Source organism: Crassostrea angulata, chromosome 2 (assembly GCF_025612915.1).
Source record: "Crassostrea angulata isolate pt1a10 chromosome 2, ASM2561291v2, whole genome shotgun sequence".
Classification (NCBI taxonomy): domain Eukaryota; kingdom Metazoa; phylum Mollusca; class Bivalvia; order Ostreida; family Ostreidae; genus Magallana; species Magallana angulata.
In genome coordinates, this window is record NC_069112.1 from 80,944,773 (window position 1) to 80,967,299 (window position 22,527).

At 34.5% G+C, this 22,527-nt stretch overlaps 1 protein-coding gene across 8 annotated transcripts in view; it reads right to left on the reverse strand.

Moving 5' to 3' along the window:
• Positions 1-22,527, reverse strand: part of LOC128171010 (uncharacterized) — a 555,905-nt gene that overhangs the window by 293,057 nt on the left and 240,321 nt on the right. For 4 of the 8 annotated variants that reach the window (XM_052836772.1, XM_052836773.1, XM_052836774.1 and 1 more), the window contains one exon: positions 4,432-5,364. In XM_052836772.1, the coding sequence (XP_052692732.1) occupies positions 4,432-5,364 (933 nt within the window). The other 4 variants (XR_008241978.1, XR_008241979.1, XR_008241980.1 and 1 more) reach the window with 4 other exon arrangements.

Consider the following 22,527-nt stretch of genomic DNA (forward strand, 5'->3'; position numbering starts at 1 on the left):
AATTCGGAATCAACATGATCAAGCGCTTTTGAGATGGAGATTTTCACACATCTTTGACATACTACTTTCACTATTTAGCGGTTGATGTAAAAGTTATGGTCGATTTTTAATAGCTGAAAAATATTGCACATGCATTCACTTATATGTCAACAATTGTTCATATTAATAAGTGCTGGATTAAATTTACAATTATTAATTAATCAAACTGAAGTTGTCAAATTGCAGTGTACAATTAGCCCCCCCCCCCCCCCCTAATTTTCCCCTTCCTTTGTACAAGGATTAAATTCTTATATGGACTTGACCCTCGACATTTGAACTTGAAATTTAATATTTTTTCTTGAAGAACTCCTAACAAAGTGTTAACCGTTTATCAGATTTTTTAAGAAAGTCTGAAACTCTGCCTGCCATTTGACTCCAGACCGCGTTTTAGACTACGCCTCTGAATAAAAATTCCAGCTCCAGTTAAACTCTGTAGAACTTGGCGAAAATTCATGGGATTGTTTCTCACACCTAAATCTAATTGCCTTCCAAATTTGAAACGAAATGAACAATATTAAAGAAAGTTATCCACTCCAAAGGCATCAAACCATCGTCCAGAGCAACGAAATTTCAACGCTTCGATATTTGTATCTAATAAATTCAAGCTCAAATTTCACTGAAAATCTGTGTTTACATTTCTATTAGCTCCCTGTGAAGACTTGTGTTGAAATTCTACGAAAGATAACTCTTCCTTCCCAGACTTCGATTTTATATGAATTTAGTTTACATTTTCTTTCAGTTTGTTTATTTACCAACTTGGCAGAAATACAAGACTGGCCTTAATTCAGTTAAGATCTTCCATACTTGTAATCCACAAATGCATGACAGTTAATAGATTTCTAAGCACATGCATTTCAAATCAACAGGAGAATGTGCATCAGTTAAGCCGACGTGACATTCCACACCTTCAAATACCCGCTGGTGACCAGAGTTTGATCTGGCTTGTTTTTTTCTAAGTCAACACTATCCGGCCACATTGTTGACAAGCAGCACTGATTTTTATTAATAAACTGATGAACAAATATTGTTCTCTCAACCAATCACTAGGCGCCTATCTATTCTTCAGGTTTCACAACATTGGGTATCAACTTCAGATGGACGGAAGAAAAAAAGGCACTATTTCTATAATAGTGAAGTTTATATAACAACATTTATTGCACGATCATGTTACAATTATGGATTAATCTTCAGCTTAGGACAGATATGTTATCAAAATAACGGTTTTTATAATTATACCAAGAGTAAACCCAGCAGTCAAAATGAAATTCTTGAAACAACTTTGAGTACTTGGATGGAAAATTTATTTTGTAATTTGTTGTTGACTAGTCTCTATGAACATCTGACTATAGTGAATCCAAAAGGAGATTGGTTTGTCAGTTATTTGGTTCGCCCCAATGAATAATTGTCTTGTTCTTGTCCATAAAGTTACTGTATCATATTCTTCTTTTGTACCAAATATTACAGGCATGTCTTACTAAGAAACAAAACGAAACTATGAATAACTATCACATTTATTGAGTTCTATCTATAGCTTGCTACAACTCACCAAAAATCATGTGTATACTTGTATTATGTATTTCATGGTTAACGTAAATAGACAGAAAAAAAATCAATTTTGAAGAAAAAAAAAAGCAGAACACTTTAACTTAGTTACAATATTGTTCAAAAACTATTTACATAAACACAAGTTTTCTATTTACATGATCAATATAAAGAAATGTGCTAAATCCACCAATAATATTCTTATTAAGGGCATTTTTAAAAATCTTAAAATTATATTTACTGATATTCAATTAACTTTCAGAGAAAAACACGTCAGGGGTCAACAACCAGATGTAAGATGAAACTATCTAAAATATATTACAAAAAGGGGAATAACTCTTTATTCGTTTGTAATTGAAGAACTCAAATTTGAGTTACTCCCCTTTGAATATGATGTTTAATCAATAAACAAAATGTATTCTTTGCAAATAGGAAAAATAACAAATCATCAGATATAAGCCCCAATTTTAAGTAACATCTTTTTCCCATCACTAAATTACAGGGTAGTATAAAAGCATTCAAAAGAATTATATACATACTGTCAGATGAGAATTTACTACACTCATACTAAGATATAATTGATAAGCCATGTAAGGGAGTATCAAAACTAATTACTGTAGAGTTTATGTACACATAAATAATCAAAATATAAATCCAAGTTATATGCACATCTCTGATATATGTACAATTGATCTACAAGACAACAACTACCTATCTTAAAAACTGTATGAAGAGTTATCCGTACAATGGGGGTACCCTATATACAATATTCTGCGTAAATTTGACCAAGTTCAACAGCTGGTATTTTTTAAATATAAATTTACAACAACAAAAACTCCAAGTTTTATGCACATCTCTTATATATGTACAATTGATCTGCAGTACAATAGGGGTACCCTTCTCGCAGCTGCCCGCCGGCGTGCCCCTTTCACCATTTCAATAACTGGATTTCTCCTTTGGAAAACTCGGTTCAAACAACTGATATCAATGTAAAATGACAAATTACTATTTTAAATTACAGTATAGTTCATGTACACAGACAATAGACTTTAAACAGATAACATACTGTGAAATAAAATGATAAGACAGTACAATAACTAATTACTGTATAGTTCATGTACACAGAACACAGGTTCAAATAATGGCGCGTTATTTAAAACAAGTCCAGATATCGGTCACTCAGCGGATAATCCAGTTATATTCAATTTAAATTCTTCTTATTGTAGCAATGTTTCACATCAAATATGGTAACAATTGGCCGTGTAGTTTTCAAGAAGAAGTTCAACATGTAAAGGAAAGACGCATGACACACACCACACGATGACAGATCAAGACAAATTGTAATAGGTGACATGAGTGACTCGGGTCAGTGCGTACTTGAAGATAATGACGTCATATTGCAGTGAGTGGTCTACGTAGCCAATGTCTGTTTAGAACTGTCTTCCTCTGTAAGGATTTCAAGGAAGGTGTTCTATTTTCTCCCCTCAAGGTCAGGTAAAATTGGCCCATCTACAGGAAACAGAATAAACTAATGAATGATGTAGTTAGTGATCAACACCAACATGGTATTACTCAGATATCTGTGAGTCAATGCTCACTAGTAATACCCCGCTCTGGTGTAAATATACAAAATAAGCAAAGTCGACTTAAACAGGAAGTTGATGTCCAATTGGTACAAAATAGATCCGAGCGTATGGCATGCCTAAACAAAGAATGTGTTAAAATGTCAAGCATATATGCGATGAATAGTTGCTGAACAATTCTTTACGAAAATTTGTTTGAAAATTTAGGCAAAAAATAAACAAAAGTCGTCACTTAACAGGTACAAACATATATTCCAACGTATGGCATGCCTAAACAAATTGTGTATTGAAATTTTTAAGCACCGGCAACGATCAGTTGTTGAGAAAAATGCGACAGAAATTTTTCTTACAGACAGACAGACGGATGTACAAAAGGGCGGACAGACAGACACACACACAAGGGTAAAACAGTATACCCCCCTCTCCTTCAGAGCGGGGCTATGATAACCATAAATGTTCAAATTGATAAAGATCTATTACAAATTTTAATCATTCATTTTTTTTACATTCAGTTTTTATAGACTTCATATAAATATTTATTTTATGTTGATGATAATTCATTTTAAGCAAAGTAAAATGTGTATAACATTCCACACTCAGCAACAGACAGCCATGTTTGGATGATCACAAAGTGTGAAATAAACAGGAGTCAGTATTAGAGTCCATGTGAATTATACACAGCTCAATTTCAGCTGCAGATGTTGAACAAAGTGAAAAACAGCATGTGTGGTTTTGAGAGCAGACTAGATTTGTACAGAAACATTTACAACCTGTCAATATCCCAGCTATCTCCATTCTACGGCTGGTGTTGAGCTGGACATGGCGTCCCCATCAGGACGGGGTGTGTGTTCATCTACAACAAGTTATTAATTAGTCGTTAATTAATCAATGTCATACAGTTTATGTAATGAACTAATGATAGAGCTACATATCTACAAATTAAATTAATTACATTGACACATACTTAAATATATATCTTATTAATAAAATCAATACAATTAACTTGTAACAAATAACTAATTACAAGCCTCATTACATTAATTATAATGACCTTTTATTATAATTAACTAAATACAATGACATGTGACTGTACATCTAATTAATGAAATAGATACAGCTAACCCTGTAACAATGAGCTGTTTATATTGACAAACAATCACACAGATAAACATGTCTTACATGTATCTTATTGACTGATAATTAACACGGACTGTGTGTCTTAGTTATCTATATCTAATTAATGTGAATGATAATGACTCAGACTTACCTGTCAGAGCGTCCTGTCTGGTGATATACCTGTATATAACCACCGTCTTGTTGTACCATGATCCGACCCAGAGACGGTGAGTGTTGACATCATAACTCAGGCTACATGGTCTGAATATCCCTGATGGACTTATCAGTAGATGTGACAGGAACTGACCGTCCATGTCTAACATCTGTACTGTTTTGGTTCTATCATCACACACCAGGATGTGTGACAGCGCGTCAGTACAGATTCCACTTGGCAATAGTCCTGATCCTGATGGATGTCCTGTGTAGGAGAAACGATGTCTTCCTCCACGCTCTGTGACCACTACAGCACTGTACAAGTCAGACACCACGACATCCCCATTGTTGTTCTCTGTTATATAGTGAGGTTCACTATACAGTCCCATACCCGTGTTGTCGTTCTGTATGGTTTGTATGAGTTGTCCACTCTGGTTGTACCGGGTTACCTTGCCTGTCTTTGTCCTATAGTTATACATCCCGACCAGTAGATCCCCAGTGGACGGGGACCAGTACACACTCTGTGGTCTCCCTGTAGAGTCTGTTCTCTCTATAAATGTGGTGGTTGTTTTCATATCCTTTGACAGTTTGTTGATGTTATAATTCCTATTTATATAAATCAGTTCACTCTCACTGTTCACTGTGTGTGATCCATATAAACCACTCCATGAATCCTCCACACGATGTAGAGGGACACCTGTTGTGTCTGTCAACATGAGATTGTTTCTATTATCACTGACCCAGACCCGGTCTGATGTCACACAGGAAATGTGATCACAACGATCAACACCTGTCACTGTGAGAGAGGGAAGTAACTCGGGGGGAGACATCAGTTTCAGCAGACACTGGTTTCCTTGCTGTGGTTTTTCTGTCCCTGTGGTTGGGATTTCACTCAGTGACTCCATCACATCAGCAGTGGCTGGATTCAGATCTACAAACATCAGACACAAACAGTCAGATGGAACAGATTGATTACAAACATCACATCTTGTATAGTGATTGGTACAGCAATGTTTGTCTGTTATAATGTATCACTTATCATTATCAATTAATGATTAACATATATACATTTATGTAATTAATAAATCCATTCATTTATAACAGAAATATGACGAGTCAATTAATTAACAGGCATATAATGTTATGTATTGACATCTCAGTATGTGATGTTGTTTGTTTATAAATAAATATGTACTCACATTATATTGACAAATGATAAAGATCACATCCTATATATGTTTTTCTTGTAACTACATATTATATAATTTACAGTGATAATGACTCACTTACCTGTCAGAGCGTCCTGTCTGGTGATATACCTGTATATAACCACCGTGTTGTTGTACCCTGATCCGACCCAGAGACGGTGAGTGTTGACATCATACCTCAGGCTACATGGTTTGAATATCCCTGATGGTCTTATCAGTAGATGTGACAGGAACTGACCGTCCCTGTCTAACATCTGTACTGTTTCGGTTCTACCATCACACACCAGGATGTGTGACAGCGCGTCAGTACAGATTCCAAGTGGCCATAGTTCTGATCCTGATGGATGTCCTGTGTAGGAGAAACGATGTCTTCCTCCACACTCTGTCACCACTACAGCACTCAAGAAGTCAGACACCACGACATCCCCATTGTTGTTCTCTGTTATATAGCGAGGTTCACTATACAGTCGCAGTCCTGTGATGTCGTGCTGTATGGTTTGTGTGAGTTGTCCGCTCTGGTTGTACCGGGTTACCTTGCCTGTCCTTGTATCATAGTTACAGTACATCCCGACCAGTAGATCCCCAGTGGACGGGGACCAGTACACACACCATGGTCTCCATGTAGAGTCTGTTCTCTCTATAAATGTGGTGGTTGTTTTCATATCCTTTGACAGTTTGTTGATGTTATAATTCCTATCTATATAAATCAGTTCACTCTCACTGTTCACTGTGTGTGATCCATTACCACGACATGAATCCTCCACACGATGTAGAGGGACACCTGTTGTGTCTGTCAACATGAGATTGTATTCATCATCACAGACCCAGACACGGTCTGATGTCACACAGGAAATGTGATCACACCAACCAACACCTGTCAGTGTGAGAGATTGATGGAACTCAGCACCAGACGTCAGTTTCAGCAGACACTGGTTTCCTACGCGTCGGTTTCCTCTCTCTGTGATTTGGATTGCACTCAGTGACTCCATCACATCCTCCTTGTTGAGTGACTCAGTCATGGAGAGCTGGCTGGTGTGGAGTGTAAGATTTATCTGGGGGAGGGCTGTCTTTGTGAAGGAGAGGAATTGTAGCGCACTGAATGTGAATTCTGGCTGTACATATCTGAGTTCATATTCCTGAAGGCTGACAATATGTCTGCTCATTTCTATCATCTGTTTTAAACATCTGTGTTTGAAATCGAAGTCACAAAACACATTTTTCATGAAATCTTTTCTCAATTTGTTAATGAGATTCTTCAGTGTCTGGGCCTTTGTTAACATCTCTAATTGATAGCGGGAGAATTCTGTGTGACAGGTTTTGAAATCAGTTTTGATTCCTGTCAGGAGAACAGGTCTGTAAAAGAGAGCCTCACTTCTGATGGTGTGAATGGTTCCTCTGTGTTGTTGTTGCTTTGTTTTATAGGCTGTTTTAACATCTAGTTGTCTGTGAGTTCTATGTTTTCTGCAGTGGAAACAGACGGGGAGTTCACAAGGTTCACAGTACTTTGTATAAACATGGCTAGGATGTCTCACACAGATCTCTTGTGTTGGGATGTAGTTGAGTTTATCACGGTGTGACACAACATCATGGTCTATTGTTTGGAGATCTTTTACATGGTTCTCTTTACACTGGGGACACAGATCACATGGACATGATACACAATGGTACTCTGTGTCCCCCGGACACTTAGAACACTGATGTATTATATACTTGGAGCTTGCTGTGTCCATGATGTGGCGGTCTATGTCTTTGAATCACAACCTGTTGAATAAAAATAAACTGTTTTAGAATTATGCCACCCACATTCTTTAAAAACTATTTAATGATATAATGGATTTATATAATATAAAATTTTGTGTGTAAGATATACCTAATTTAAAACAGATTTTATTTAAAAATAAAAATATATTTTCCATTCATAGATAAATGATGGTATACTATTATCAGATAACAAAAACACTCAACTTGTAGATAATTTTTTTAACTCGAAAAACTCTGAGATTCTCTGCTAAACATTGGTGAATACTTTCCCCCTCTCCTGTCTCTGTCTGTACCATACATTCACTGCTAAGACTACTTTCTTTCTCTCTCTCATTCACTGTTATCATACTCTCTATCTCTCTCTCTTTCTCTCCTAAATATGTTCTTTTTTTATTTCTCTCTCTTTCTCTCTATCATTCAATTTTTGATCAACATGTAGTCTTGCTCTCTTTGTCTCAACATTTCTGACATTCTTCATTAAACATACCCTCTCTTTCTCTCTCTCCCTCTCTCTATTTCTCTCTCCCCCTCTCTCTCTCTAATGATAGATTTGACCACGCTCCGACCAAAATCATCACCTCATAATATTCAAAGAATGATTCCTTATTAGTTATATTTACATTATTTCCAATTTGTACACTTTAAAACAGCATTATTTAAAACCACTATTTTTCCGTGTAGCACATGCAATGTATTACTGCTTGGCGCAGTCAATACCGTCTCTCGGTTATGCTATAAGACAGGCTAATTTTGTGTCACTCATGTTTTATGAAGTTATTGGGTTTTAGGGTTCAAAATTGATTCGTAATGTTATCACAGATAAAGACAGTTGAAAATGTATATAATTATCTCTCATGCAGACTTAATCTCTCTCTATCTCTTCTACATATGTACTTTCTCTTTGTTTCTCTCTCTATCTCTCTCCTTCAATTTTCTGATCAACATGTATTCTTGCTTTCTTTGTCTCTCTATCTCTGACCTTATTCATTTAACATACTCTCTCTCTTTCTCTAACATTCACTGTTTAGCATGTTCTCTTGCTCTTTCTCTCTCTCTCCAAAATATGTACTTTCTTTTTCTCTTTCTCTCTCTAATTCCCTTTCCTGACATTCTTCATTAATCTCTCTCTCTCTCTCTCTCTCTCTCTCTCTCTCTCCCCCTCCCCTAAACTCTTGCTCCTCTGTCTTTTACTTCTTTAATATATTTAAGATGGGAATTTTCCAAATTATATATGAGGTCATTAATATTAACTACTGGCTTATGACATTTGATTGGCTATCCCCCTTACCCTGGCTGATTAATTGAATGTCCCCCAGGAAGATAATCAGACAATATCCCAGCCCTGACATTATCACAAGGATATGTTTTTCTTGTTTCAAATCAATCATCAAATGGGGATGAGGGTAATAGTTATATTGTCAGTTCATTGGTAAGAAATTGATGCAGTTCTTGACATAGGCCTTCGGGCAACAGATCTTACCCCAGGACTAATACAATGACTACTGCCCTCATACCCATTTAAGAGATGAATACTATAATGTCTATGAATGACACACGACAACGAACTTGTGATAGCAATAAGTCTCCTGAATGACTCAGGTGACCTAAAAATACAGAGTTTAATCAGATACATAATAAAAATAACAATACATGACTACTATACCACATATATTCTTTCTTTAGTCAATTAGTTTACTGCATCCGATTACACCAGGAACCTGTAAAGAGACCACAGAATATTACATACTGGTATAGTTTAGATAAATATTTCAGTGACAATATCATATCAATTTCCATTTTTTCAAACTCAGATAAGTAATAAAGGCCAACATTGATTCATGAATGTATATACATAAACATTTAAGATGATATTGTCCTTAAGTTCAACCTAAATACTGTACATTCTTAATTAATTCCAAGAAATTAATAGACCATCTCATGGATTTCAAAATCTTGCTTTTTTATGAACAGATGTAAACTAAATTAAAATTTGGTGTTCATTATTTTATACTCTCAAGATTTGATGCAAAACTTTTCAATTGTGAAATCTAAATATGTACAACAGTTCTTATCCCAGGACTAACACAATGACTACTGCCCTCATACCCATTTAAGAGATGTATACCATAATGTCTATGAATGACACACGACAACGAACTTGTGATAGCAATGGGTCTCCTGAATGACTCAGGTGACCTAAAAATACAAAGTATACCTACACAAACATAGTGATATTACATGAATACTATACCACATAAACTCTTTCTTTGCTCCATCAGTCCACTTTTTATTGATACACAAGGAACCTGTAAAGAGACCTCAAACTACTGTGGAATCATTAGATTTTGTGGTGGCTCAATTTTCGTGGAATTCGTGGGTACCTCTCATCCACGAAATAACAACCTCCACGAACTGATAAATTAGGGTAATAAAGTCATATTTCCTTTTGTAGATATATAAGAATACACGAAATTACGTCCCCACGAATCTGTAAAATTTAAGCCATCCACGAAAATTGGCCCCCACGAAATTTAATGATTCCACAGTATTATACTGTTATTTTCTTAATACATGTTCAAGTTGCAAAATCTTTTGTCTTTTTTAATAAGTTTACGAGATTGATGTAGAGCAAAATCAATACCACATATCTACAACGCTACGTTGAAGACAAGCTAATACACTGAAGATGAGTTAATGCGGCGAAGTCTCCGATTCCCGGTCGTCTCTGATTCCCACTCACTCCTATAAGTTCCATGTCACACTGTAATGAAGCAGAAACAACTTTATAAATACACTGATCACGAACAATGGGCCTTTCTGTATTTGATCAGCATAAAATAGTTGAAGGTAAACATTTACAGTCCAAGAAACGAATTAGGAATCAACATAATCAAGCGCTTTCGAGATGGAGATTTTCACTCGCCTTTGACATACTACTTTAGCGTTTGATGTGAAAGTTATGGTCGACTTTTAATAGCTGAAAAATATTGCACATGCATTCACTTATATGTCAACAAGTGTTCATAATAATAAGTGCTGAATTAAATTTACAACTATCAATAAATCATACTGAAGAAATTGTCAAATTGCAGAGTACAATAACCCCCCCCCCCTTTTTCCCTTCTTGTGTACAGGGATTAAATTCTTATATGAACTTGACCCTCAATATTTGAACTTGAAGTTCAATATTTCTTTTTTAAAGAACACCTAACAAAGTGTTACAACCATTTGTCAGATATTTTAGAAAGTCTGCCTGCCATTTGACTCCAGACCGCGTTTTAGACTACGCCCCCAAATAAAAATTCCAGCTCCAGTTAAACTCTTTAGAACTTGGCGAAAATTCATGGGATTGTTACTCACATCTAAATCTAATTGCCTGTCAAATTTGAAACGAAATGAACCATATTGAAGAAAGTTATCCAATCCAGCGGCATCAAACCATCGTCCGAGAAACGAAATTTCAACGCTTCGATATTTGTATCTAATAAATCATGCTCAAATTTCACTAAAAATCTGTGTTTACATTGCTATCAGCTACCTATCTATTTTAAAGGTTTCACAACATTGGGTATCAACTGCAGATGGACAGAAGAACGCTCCATCTCTTCTTTCTATCATCATCCAAATTGACTACACAATTCAACAAATTTTACCTTCTATCAAGTAGCAAGCGAAATAGCGAAGTGGCAACACCCTCGCCTACAAATCTTACACAGGTAGAAAACTGAGCTATATTGATCAAGGTATTGTGGACAGGTAGTGTAGATGTGCATAATACCATACAAATTCCGGTTCCTAAATTTTCTGGGAATTTTGTCCCTTAAGAATTTAGCATTGTGTGGTTAACATAGGAATATATGTGCTTATTTGCAGGAAGTCTCTATCTGATGATGTTATTTGCAATTTATTATCTTTATCAGATTTAACCTAATATTATGAAACTTGTGGCAATTCCCTTGAGTCTTTTCTCGCACATATTTGAAACGACCATCACTGATATTGAAAATTGATCTTTTCTTAGTAAATGGAAGAAATGTAACATTTTTATTCACAAAAAGACATGCCGCCATACAGGTGATTTCTTGTTTTCATGAAACAATAAGCATAATATAATCATATATAGTGAATATCTTATCTATTCTGGTTTCTCCTTTTAACTTTGCTATAATAGTAAGACCTACAAGTGTGATGTCTGCTCTTAATTAAAATGAAATTCAAACACACCCGGGTACCTGGGGACGAATGAGAATTCCATGAAAAATGTTCATTTTTTTTATGTTTTTCTACATTTTTGATGCATATATACAATAAAAGGGTAAACATATGTTGTTTCTTGATCATTTCAAGAGTAATTATTATAGCAGATGTTATTTCAAGGTCAAATGTACATTTACATATCCAACATGTAATGGTAATGGAGACAATTGGAAAGAGGGGGTGGCTTTTTTGATTCTGTAAATATATCTAAAATATCACTTTTGGATAGGAAGGAGCAAAAACTTGAGTTGTTTGACATATTGTATATTTTGATAACTGCATTTGTCTACATGTGAATTCTATTTGTAAGAAAAATATGCTGTTTTTAAAAAAATGGGTTATATAAGTCAGGTTGCTTTATGTTATTTCATGAAATCGGACAGCAAAATTGCTGCAAATTTATAATTTAAAGGATTCAATTGATCAAAACTGTTTTACAGTATTAATTCTAATCTCTGTAATTAACGTAAGCCTATTAATTTTCATCAGGATAGGAAATACCTACTTTCTAAGGCAATTTACTCTAGTGGTAGTCATTTTACACATTTAATTAAAAGGGAGTTACTCCCCTTGTATATTATAGCTATTAAATCATGAAATGACATATATAACCAACAAAATCATCCATTTTACCAAAATATATACTTCTGGTACAAAATCCACTTAAAATTACAGTTCAATGAGAAATCTGAAAATGCCATGTAGTCTTGAAGGTGACACGGGACAGTTTCTTTAATACATTTCCTTGTAGCCGGGGGACGTGTGTCTTCGGAACTCTGTAACTAGAATTTCCTCAGTTCCCATTCAGCACAAATACCTTTAATTTACTCTTCTGACATGAGGCAAATCACTAATTTCTGAAGAAAATTACTAGTCAAAACCTGTAAAATTCTCTACATACTGGATTTTATGAGATTTTGACTCTTTCATATTTTGCTAATTTTTCATGATTTTTCAGCTTTTTAGACCTCCCCCAGCCAATTCCCTGCAAAGGGTTGACCTTCCGTACCATGTGCATGTTGCACCATCACATGTCAGAAACTTACTGGTGTATAGTTTATAATGTACCATCCACCTACTTTTCGTGCTATTTACCCTCCCGTCTGTAACTTGCATTTTCACTGTGTAAAGTCAACACAACAGTCATAGCCGCAGTTTTCGCATTTTATTTCTGAATCTCATTTACATGTACCTTACATATGGGGCCTACACATTGCATATCAATTTCGACAAGAGACATCCCTCTAACTAATGATAAGGCAAAAAAAAAAAATATGTGTGTTTCCGGTTTCCTGACCGGACCCTATTTTTTATTCCAAATCCAGATTATCAACCGTAATTGGTTTAAACAATAGAGTCTTTAAAAATCAGAGTTTAAAAAACGCTTGTAACAATTCAATAGAAAACACCCCTTATCAAAGCGTTTTAAAGATTTCTAAGTGCAGATTGACAGCATGGATGAAAGTTATCCTTGGTTATTTTAGCTAAATTATCAATGCAAAAAATAGTTTTTTTAGGGCAGTAATGTGTTCAAAATTAATATAAAGATGTACATGAATAAAGCATAAGCAAAGTTTTTTTTATATTTCTGGGTGTGGAGACTGCAGACATCTTAAGTCTTTGAATAGGCCTAACAATCATTCACATTATAAATATGATTTTAAAATGCTGCATTTCAGTTGCAAATGAAATTTTAAAAATTAGTCTTAAACCATTAATGATGTATTCATTTTTTTTTTTTAAATTATTGAAAAGAAATTCTAAGGCTCTCGTCTGATCAACCAGAATTTCCTCTGTTTATGAAATGAACACCTACAGTTATGATATTAATGTCTTCTGTTATGTCAGATAACCAAGAAAATAGAACTAATAACTACTATTAATATAATATATTTGTGAAAATGAGCATTATACTCAGTTAATCTATAGTGGCTGTCATATTTATATTTTCTATTTACATAAAAATAAAATCTTCGTATACATTCCAAATTAATCTAAGATTTAAAAAAGCTTTAATTCTGTAACAGTTGTCACTATTCACAATTGGTCCACCTGTTAAATACATTTTATTAATGTATAGAGAAATCATATGCTAGGAAAGGAAAAAAACCTGAAAAGCTCATTAAACCCTATTTTAATATCTGATGAAATAGGAAACACACATATTTTCTTTTTTGGCCTAATCATTAAAACTCATTTCATGAATTTTAGCAACACTAATAAGCCTTCAAGTACAGGAATTCTCAATTTTACAAAATTATTGATGGGTACTTTATCCGAAACTGTCCCTTGCTACCTATTGCTCTTTGATTTTCTCTCCCTCTCTCTCTCTCTCTCTCTCTCTCTCTCTCTCTCTCTCTCTCTCTCTCTCTCTCTCTCTCTCTCTCACATTCACTTTTCTGAGCAACGTGTACTCTGACTTTCTTTTTCTCACTATAACTGACTTTCTCCATTAAACATGACATGTTCTCTCTCTCTCTCTCTCTCTCTCTCTCTCTCTCTCTCTCTCTCTCTCTCTCTCTCTCCTCTCTCTCAAATTCTTTGACGTCCGTTGATACCTAAATAACACTATCTTGACAATGATGCAAGGTATGTCTGTATGTGCCACAACGGTAGCACTGTAAAACATACTAAAATACATGTAAAATGCTGTTTTTCTTTACTCCAGGTAGAGAACAGACTATAACTTTATCAAAACACAATTCACACCGGCTAATTATCAAATACATGTATATGTATAATGGGAACTTTCAAAACGATATATACTATACATTGATATTATTTACAGTTCTTACCCATGGACTAACACAATGACTACTGCCCTCATACCCACTTAAGAGATGTATACCATAATGTCTATGAATGACACACGACAACGAACTTGTGATAGCAATAAGTCTCCTGAATGACTCAGGTGACCTAAAAATACAGGGTTTAGCTACATAATACATGTAATAGTAACAATACATGACTACTATACCACATATATTCTTTCTTTGGTCAATTAGTTTACTGCATCCCATTACACCAGGAACCTGTAAAGAGACCACAAAATATTACAAACTGGTATATTCTAAATAAATATTTCAGTGACAATATCATATTAACTTCCAGCTTAGATACATGTACATGTAAGTAATAAAGGTCAACATTGATTCATGAATGTATTTACATAAACATTTATATTGATGTTGTCCTCAAGTTCAACATAAATATAACATGCACATAGAGGTTTAATATATCCTACGTAAATGCTTTAATGGAAACATTAATTTACATGTATCTATTCAGAAATTCAACCTTGCGAAATACAGCCCAACAGTTTACAATAATTCACATATTATTTTACACTTTAATGGACATTTAGTAATTATTTATTTTTATTTTTTTCAAACTGTCTACGTATATATAATGAAAGCCAACATTGATTCATGTATTTTCATAAACGTTTAGTCTGTCAACTTAAAGATTGAATTGTACTAATATTTTAGACTAATGAGATCTAAAATCACACTGGCCGGTGAACAAAATTTTCAAAAAAAAAATCCTTTTTTTCATTTATTTATCTTTTAAACATCAGTGGGTCCAATTTTACATCAAGGGGTCTGGGGGTCACCCAAGGTCACCAGTGGGTCCAGGGCAGAGTGGTTCTGTCTGATGATTGGTCACTCTGAAATCACTGAGATCTACATGTACCGGTACATGTTGTTTGTTGACATAAAACAACTTCCCTAAGATTCCTTAATTTTTAGGGGCCCCTAACAAAAATTTCATCTGACACCAGTACACATTAATTTACTTCAAGAATGATTTAATACCAGAACACTGGCCCAAAGGTAACAGGAATAATGTAGCCTGATGACCATGTTTGTCTTTTTCTTCCTCTCATCCACTGTATCTATGTAAAACACAAATAAAAACTTACCCGTAGTCATTTGTACAAAGTTGGTTTGGAGAAAATTCGAGACTTTCCGTTCCGTGTTCGCTGGCATAAATAATTCCACAGGTAGACCACATTGTACAATATAAACAGCATTTGAACACACCTGTACTTTCATTTCTTACACGGGGAACCATTATCGATCTAAATGGGTAAAAGTATCCTTCATTTTGCTGCCTCTGATCTATCGTCTGTTCGATATACGATACGTCACAGTGATGCTTGTCGTTTCGGCATCCTATAGTTTCGACCCCAAGTCGTTTTGGTCCCACGGTTTGGCCTCATATAATGAATCATTTAAAAATAAAAAAGTTATTGGAATATTAATTTTAAATGTATTTATCATCAACTTAGTTTTCTTAATCATTTAATCTCATCTATATTTCAGTTATTTATATCGGTATATGCTCAAAGAAAACTTATTTTTTATGTGTTTGCGGGGGAATGGGGGATGGGGGGGGGTGGTTGAATACGACATCATAATGCACATTTCAAACCTAGAGGCGTGGTGGATCCAGGAATTTACAGATTGGATGCGTGGATCCAGTCCAGGAATTTCTGTACAGTGGGTGTGATGGTAGATCTACTTCTGTAACACAAAATGTCATGTATAAAGAGATGGAACTCATGTCACAGATGACTTCTAAAGCAATCCTATATGTCTACATATTTCCAAGTAACATTGGTCAGAATATGTTTTGATATTTTTAAGAATTCTCTTAATTTATCTTCTTACCCAGAAGCTGATGTACTCTGTGACTTGTTTACAATGTTTAAGAAGTTTCATCAATTTAGCACGCTGTCTTGTTCGGACTGACACCGGAAATCGTGTTTATTTCAGCAGCAAAAACATCGCACTTGTTGAACTGAAGCCACTAAACAAAATGTCATGAATAGTCGGCATATGCACTTCAATCAAATCAAATTATAAACGAAAAATTGAATGAAATCATAAATTTTTATATTCAAAATGCTTTGAAATTTGACCGCCATTGTAATGGTACCAATATATAACGTGTGTAATCAATCAATCTGTTTGAATATATGGGACTGAGAAGGGGTTCATAAGCCTTATCATAAGAAATCTTGACAAGCAAAATTAGGGGTGATTAGCGTATTTTAACAGAGCCAGGCGAGAAAACAACTTGAATTTATTCTCTAGTGTGAAGGAGCCCTTTCCTGGCCAATGACTAAAACTCTAAGGGTCGCTGTTAGAAACAGAGCATACGGACCTATGTGATATTCTGACTCACCCTTCGTTATTCTAACTTCCTTATTTTGTACAAAGTTTGATTATATATTTGACAACTGAATACACACCACTTATACAACGTATTTAGCATTAGTTTTAGTTCTTTACCTATAGTCTACCCCGAGTTTTTGCTTCCATCGAGTTCTGATGATTTTTAATAAAAATGGACAGACCTGTGAAAGAAATACAATTGAAATCGATGAAAGGGAATATATCCAAGATATCATCATTGAACAATTAACCCTTTTTAACTGATAAAATTTCACAGGAACGAAAACAATTTTCTTACGGAGATTTATAATGGGAAATGTTTACATATTTTCTCCATTCGGAAGTACTCGGGATACCTCGCGCAATTTTTCAACGTTATCACCCGAGCTTCGGTAGCTAAACACGGTTTCGTATTAAATCCAGGGGGGAGGGGGGGGGTGGTCTCTGGGGAAAAGCATTGGGTAGGGATTTTCCTGCTATTTTTATGCGGTATACATGAACATTATTTTTTTTAATTTCACTTAAAATATAGTGGATTATCTTTCGATTACATGAAAAAAGTATATAGAAAATTTTTAAAAATTAATTGTTTGAGACTCTAAAATAAAGGGAGGTTACTCCAAAAACATCCGGATTTTACACATGCAGAAATTCATGAATTGTTTAACGGGTACTATAGCTCTTTTAAAAGCTGGCGAATGTACCCTGAAAATACTATACACTGATGCCTAAGGACGTGTTCTTTAAAATGTATAGAAATTAAAATGGTTGATTTATTTGCATTCTGCTTTTAGGGGAGCCTAAAATGCATGGGTGTACTGCATTTAGAGGCATCCGTTTGTCTATTTTCCGCATGCTTTGAGTGACGAATAAATTCTAGCATTAAGTTTCATGTGCATTATTCTTAAGTATTTAAACAATTCACGATTTTATCTTTCTATTGATATATAGATATAAATGTAACATATTTTTATAATTTTTTTTTATAGGGGTCAGTTTTGCTTGCCCCTCATCAGAAAACGTCCTCATAACGTTACATATAAAACTGTGTTTTGCACCCTTATTAATGCCTGATCAATGCAAAATCTCCGTAGACTTTTAATTTTGGGATGTGTATTGAAACCTGAAGCAGTAGAGGGGGCGTTTCAAAACAGATAATCTGGACATTGTTCATATTATATAGTGGATGAACGTACTTTGAGCACAAAGGTGTCTACTGTTCTATTAATATATCAAGCAAAAAGTAGTGGAAGTAAAAACTCGGGACAGAATATAGGAGTTTTTGTGCACTTTTTCTACAGTTGATTTGGATATTTGTTGTTTTCAAAACTTATTGCGAGTCTCTCTCTCTCTCTCTCTCTCTCTTTCTCTCTCTCTCTCTCTCTCTCTTACACATACAATAGATACAATAGGACTAATGTTAGTTGACCGTTGGAGACGGTGGTTTTTCAGAATCCACATCAGGATATTGTAAATAAATAAATAAGTTAAAAAAAAAAATACTGAAAACTATGACAATTTTTATCTACGATGCTTTGAATTTTTAACAAGACCACGTTTAACTTTACCAGACGAGAAAACAACTTTAAGTTGAATTTGATCTTTAGTGTGAAGGATCTTTTTCCTGGCCAATGACGAAAACTTTAAGGGTCGCTGTTAGAAACAGGGATTACGCACGTTATGACAATCTTACTCACCCTTCGTCATTCTAACTTCCTTATTTTGCACAAAGTTCGATTATATACTTGACAGCTAATTCAAACCACTTACACCATGTACTTAGAATTAGCTTTTTTTTAACCCAGGAATTTTTTGTGCACTTTTTGTACAGTATAGCATTGCATTTTTTATTTATAAAACAGATTGCCAGTAAATCTCTCTCTCTCTCTCTCTCTCTCTCTCTTTCTCTCTCTCTCTCTCTCTCAATGTCCCTGTATTTTATGTATCTCTCTAAACAATAAAATATGACTCTCCCCACTCTGCAACATAGACGTCAATGATGACGATGTTCTCTCTCTCTACAACATGCATGTAAGGGCCCATTATTTTGAAAGATCAAATCATTGCCTGTATTTCATTTGGTTGAATAATACCCCATTGCTCACATTGCTCTTCTTACAATAAGATGTATTGTTGTACTAACGATCTATACACATATAATAGGACTAACGTTAGTTGTCTATGGGAGACACTGGTTGTTCAGAATCCATATCAAGATGTTATATTTACATCTACAAAGTATTATTCCCTCTTTTTCTTAAGGAAACTTAAAGTTAATTCATAGCTCTATAGAAACAGACAAATTAAAATCTACACGCTTCGTTTATCGATTGGTCGAAATCTACAGCGGCTAAAACTGACAAGAAACTGAGAGGACTGAAATTGACACACCTGATTTATCGATTGGTCAAAACCTACAGCGATCTAAGAAAATCACGGACTGCATGAAATATTTATGATAATGTCAGACTCAATTCTCACAGGAGACGAATTGGCTGTTTCTTTTAGCTAACCTACTTATGTACATTAACAGTAATTTAGTGAATTTAACTTACTTTTCATAATCAATTATTAATTGGTTAAAATAGATGTTAAATTGATCAATAAATGCTTTCTTGCAGTTAAAATTTACATAACCCGCTGACGCAGGTTATGTATTTTTCCTACAATGCCGCTACCTTCATGTTAATAATTGAAATTATTTTGTGTCAAATACACGCACAAAAAATAATGAAATTTCCAGCTTAAATTAATGTCTTTTTTAATCTTTACTAAAACTATCAGGACAGCTGTTAAAGATTGGGGGGCTGGGGCGGACTGATTAAACATCTAACCGGTCATAGGTTACTTCATCACCTCATTTTAAAGCAGTCTTATTAAAGATATTTTAAAGTTAGAAATAAGATTTACCGGAAGTTAATCTCCAGTTTCAACGAAATATTTATCTTGACTTTTACTAAAGCTATATTAAACATCTTTCCGATCATGTCTTATCTTCATTAAAAAGCACTTTTAAAACAATTTTGAAATGGGATAGCTGCATTTGACATATTTTGTTGTCAAAAAGTAAATCACGTCAGAAAAGAGATCAGATTGTGATAGACATAAATAATATTAACGCAGAATCGTGAAATGTATCGTGTGAGTGTTCTTTGTCAACAGGCTGTACAAAACAAGGAAACAGATCTAATGTGAGATTGTACCTCCAGTGTGAAGGAGCTATATCCTGACCAATGACTAAGGCTCTTAGGTCTGCTGTTAGAAACAGAGAATTATCGTCCTCTATAGACCCTACTAACTACTCAGTACATCTCTCTCTCTCTCTCTCTCTCTCTCTCTCTTTCTCAAAAGTTTTTTTCTTCGTATCTTGAGTGGTAAATTAATATGTTTGGATCAAAATCCGTGAACATTAAGCCACCGTGAAAATTCACTGTGTATTTGCAATCGCCGTGTTTGCCGCCATTACAGATGTTATTGTTATTGATAGATGAGTGCATGAGCGGGGCCTAAATTACCACTTCCCTATCGGAATTATATCACTTTTAAAAACGCAAGCATAAATATTAGGTATTATTAATGTTAATAAACAACAAATTATAACGGAACATTCGATTCATCTTTATCTTTTAACACCCCTTAGCTCTGTCCAGGCCATTGTTGTGAAGACGTGAGCTAATTACCACTTATTATTTCGGACATCTCCAAAGATTCCTGTATACCCTGCGGGTTGTTTGCGATTGGCATTCATATTGAGCAGTTCACTTTTAAGTTAAGTCGTACTGTTTTTAAACAGATTACCCCTCCCCTCTTTTCATGCTCAAAATGTCGGGTGCGCAATGTACAATAGAGTGTATTATCTTCGATAAAGTATTTTAATTATTTTTCTGATAGTTTTTAACGGATTGAGGACAGTAACTTAACGTGATTCCAAAGAAAAATACTGTAAAATGTATGGTAATATGTTCATTACATATCATGTATGTTTTCAAATCTTTATTTAAATTGAAACCGATTGGCCGTGAAATTAAAAAAAAAACACCGTGAAAGGTACTATCACGGGAAATCGTGAAATTTTAGACACGTGGAATTATAGACGTAAACGCTAATGATATGTCTGCATTTGGATGCATTTTTATGTAACACTTATTAATAAATGGTTTGTTAAAGGTCACAAACCACTAGAAACAAATAACTTTTCAATAAAATTACTCTTTTACAAACAACAGACAGATATTGCTTTAAATTAGTCAATGACAAAAAACAAAACAATTAGGTCTCATTGACTAAGTATTCAACAAATGATATGAAATTCATATGTGTAGTATTGACTTCTTGAAATAGTATCAGTTTAACGTTAAACGTGGTAACTTGGAAAAGGACTGTCCCCTCTTTATTCATAGTCAAGATATTGTGCTAAATATTCTCTAATGACATATTGCCATGTAGTAAAAAAAAAGCCTTAAACACGCTTAGATTGACTCAAAATAATTTGTGTAGAAAACGACAAACTAAAAGTATCCCCTCATATCAATAAACAGTTTGCTTTACTAATCAACACGTTTAATTACCCACCCACCCCCCCCTCCCCCCACTAAAAAAATAGTATGTCTATTTTAGCTACACGTGTTGAATTCAAACAAGTCTAACAAATGGTAATTATGAAATGAGGTAGTGTTGGTTCACACAAAACCGATTAAACTTAATACACATATAAGTATATTGTGGATTGTGAAACATGAAATGTTATATTGTGGGTTCACACAAAAATGGTTAGACTAAATGTCACTTCCGCATTGATACTATGCGCAAATGCGAACTTATATTTAAGGTCCTTTATAAAAAAAAAAGAAGTACATTTCACTTACCACATTAAACTATTTTGAAAACACTCTTGCTGCTTGAAGTAAACAATTACATGTGAAAGATTGTGTAGCTCAGTAGGCTCAAGACTTCTCTGTGCACTCCCAAATATGTTAGACGGAAGTTTGTATAAACACGTGACTGGAGCAACGAGTACAATTCGAAAACGGAAATTGTTTGTCTACAACCCAATTCGACGATCAAGCTAAACTTTATTGGTATTCTAACTATAAAAAAACCTCAACAGTTGTATTTGCGTTATTTTTAAAGATGATATGCTTTAGCGTGTGTGTGTGGGGGGGGGGGGGGTCTAATGTTACATATAAAGTGTAGTTCTTTACTCCATTACAGCTAGTTTGTGCTTAGATTATTCACAAAATGTAAAGATAGTTAAATAAGGTTTTCTCTGTTTATCTTATCCCCAATTCTTGCAGTAATTGTTGTATTACGTAATATAAACGGTACACTGAACGACGAGCAATTTCTTCTTTTTTTCAATTAAAATTGCGTATTAGCTTAATAAGGCCAATACCATCCAGATATTGTGCAATACAAGTTTAGTTTGATCCCTTATTATGGTAGCATCATCTGTGGGTACAGATTTATTTATGTGATTGTAGACTTTTAGAGAACCAATAGTCAAAAGTTGATATCACCAGGTATTCTGATCTTGTACGTGATTGGTGATATCATCAGGTATTCTGATCTTGTACGTGATTGTTGATATCATCAGGTATTCTGATCTTGTACGTGATTGTTGATATCATCAGGTATTCTGATCTTATACGTGATTGTTGATATCATCAGGTATTCTGATCTTATACG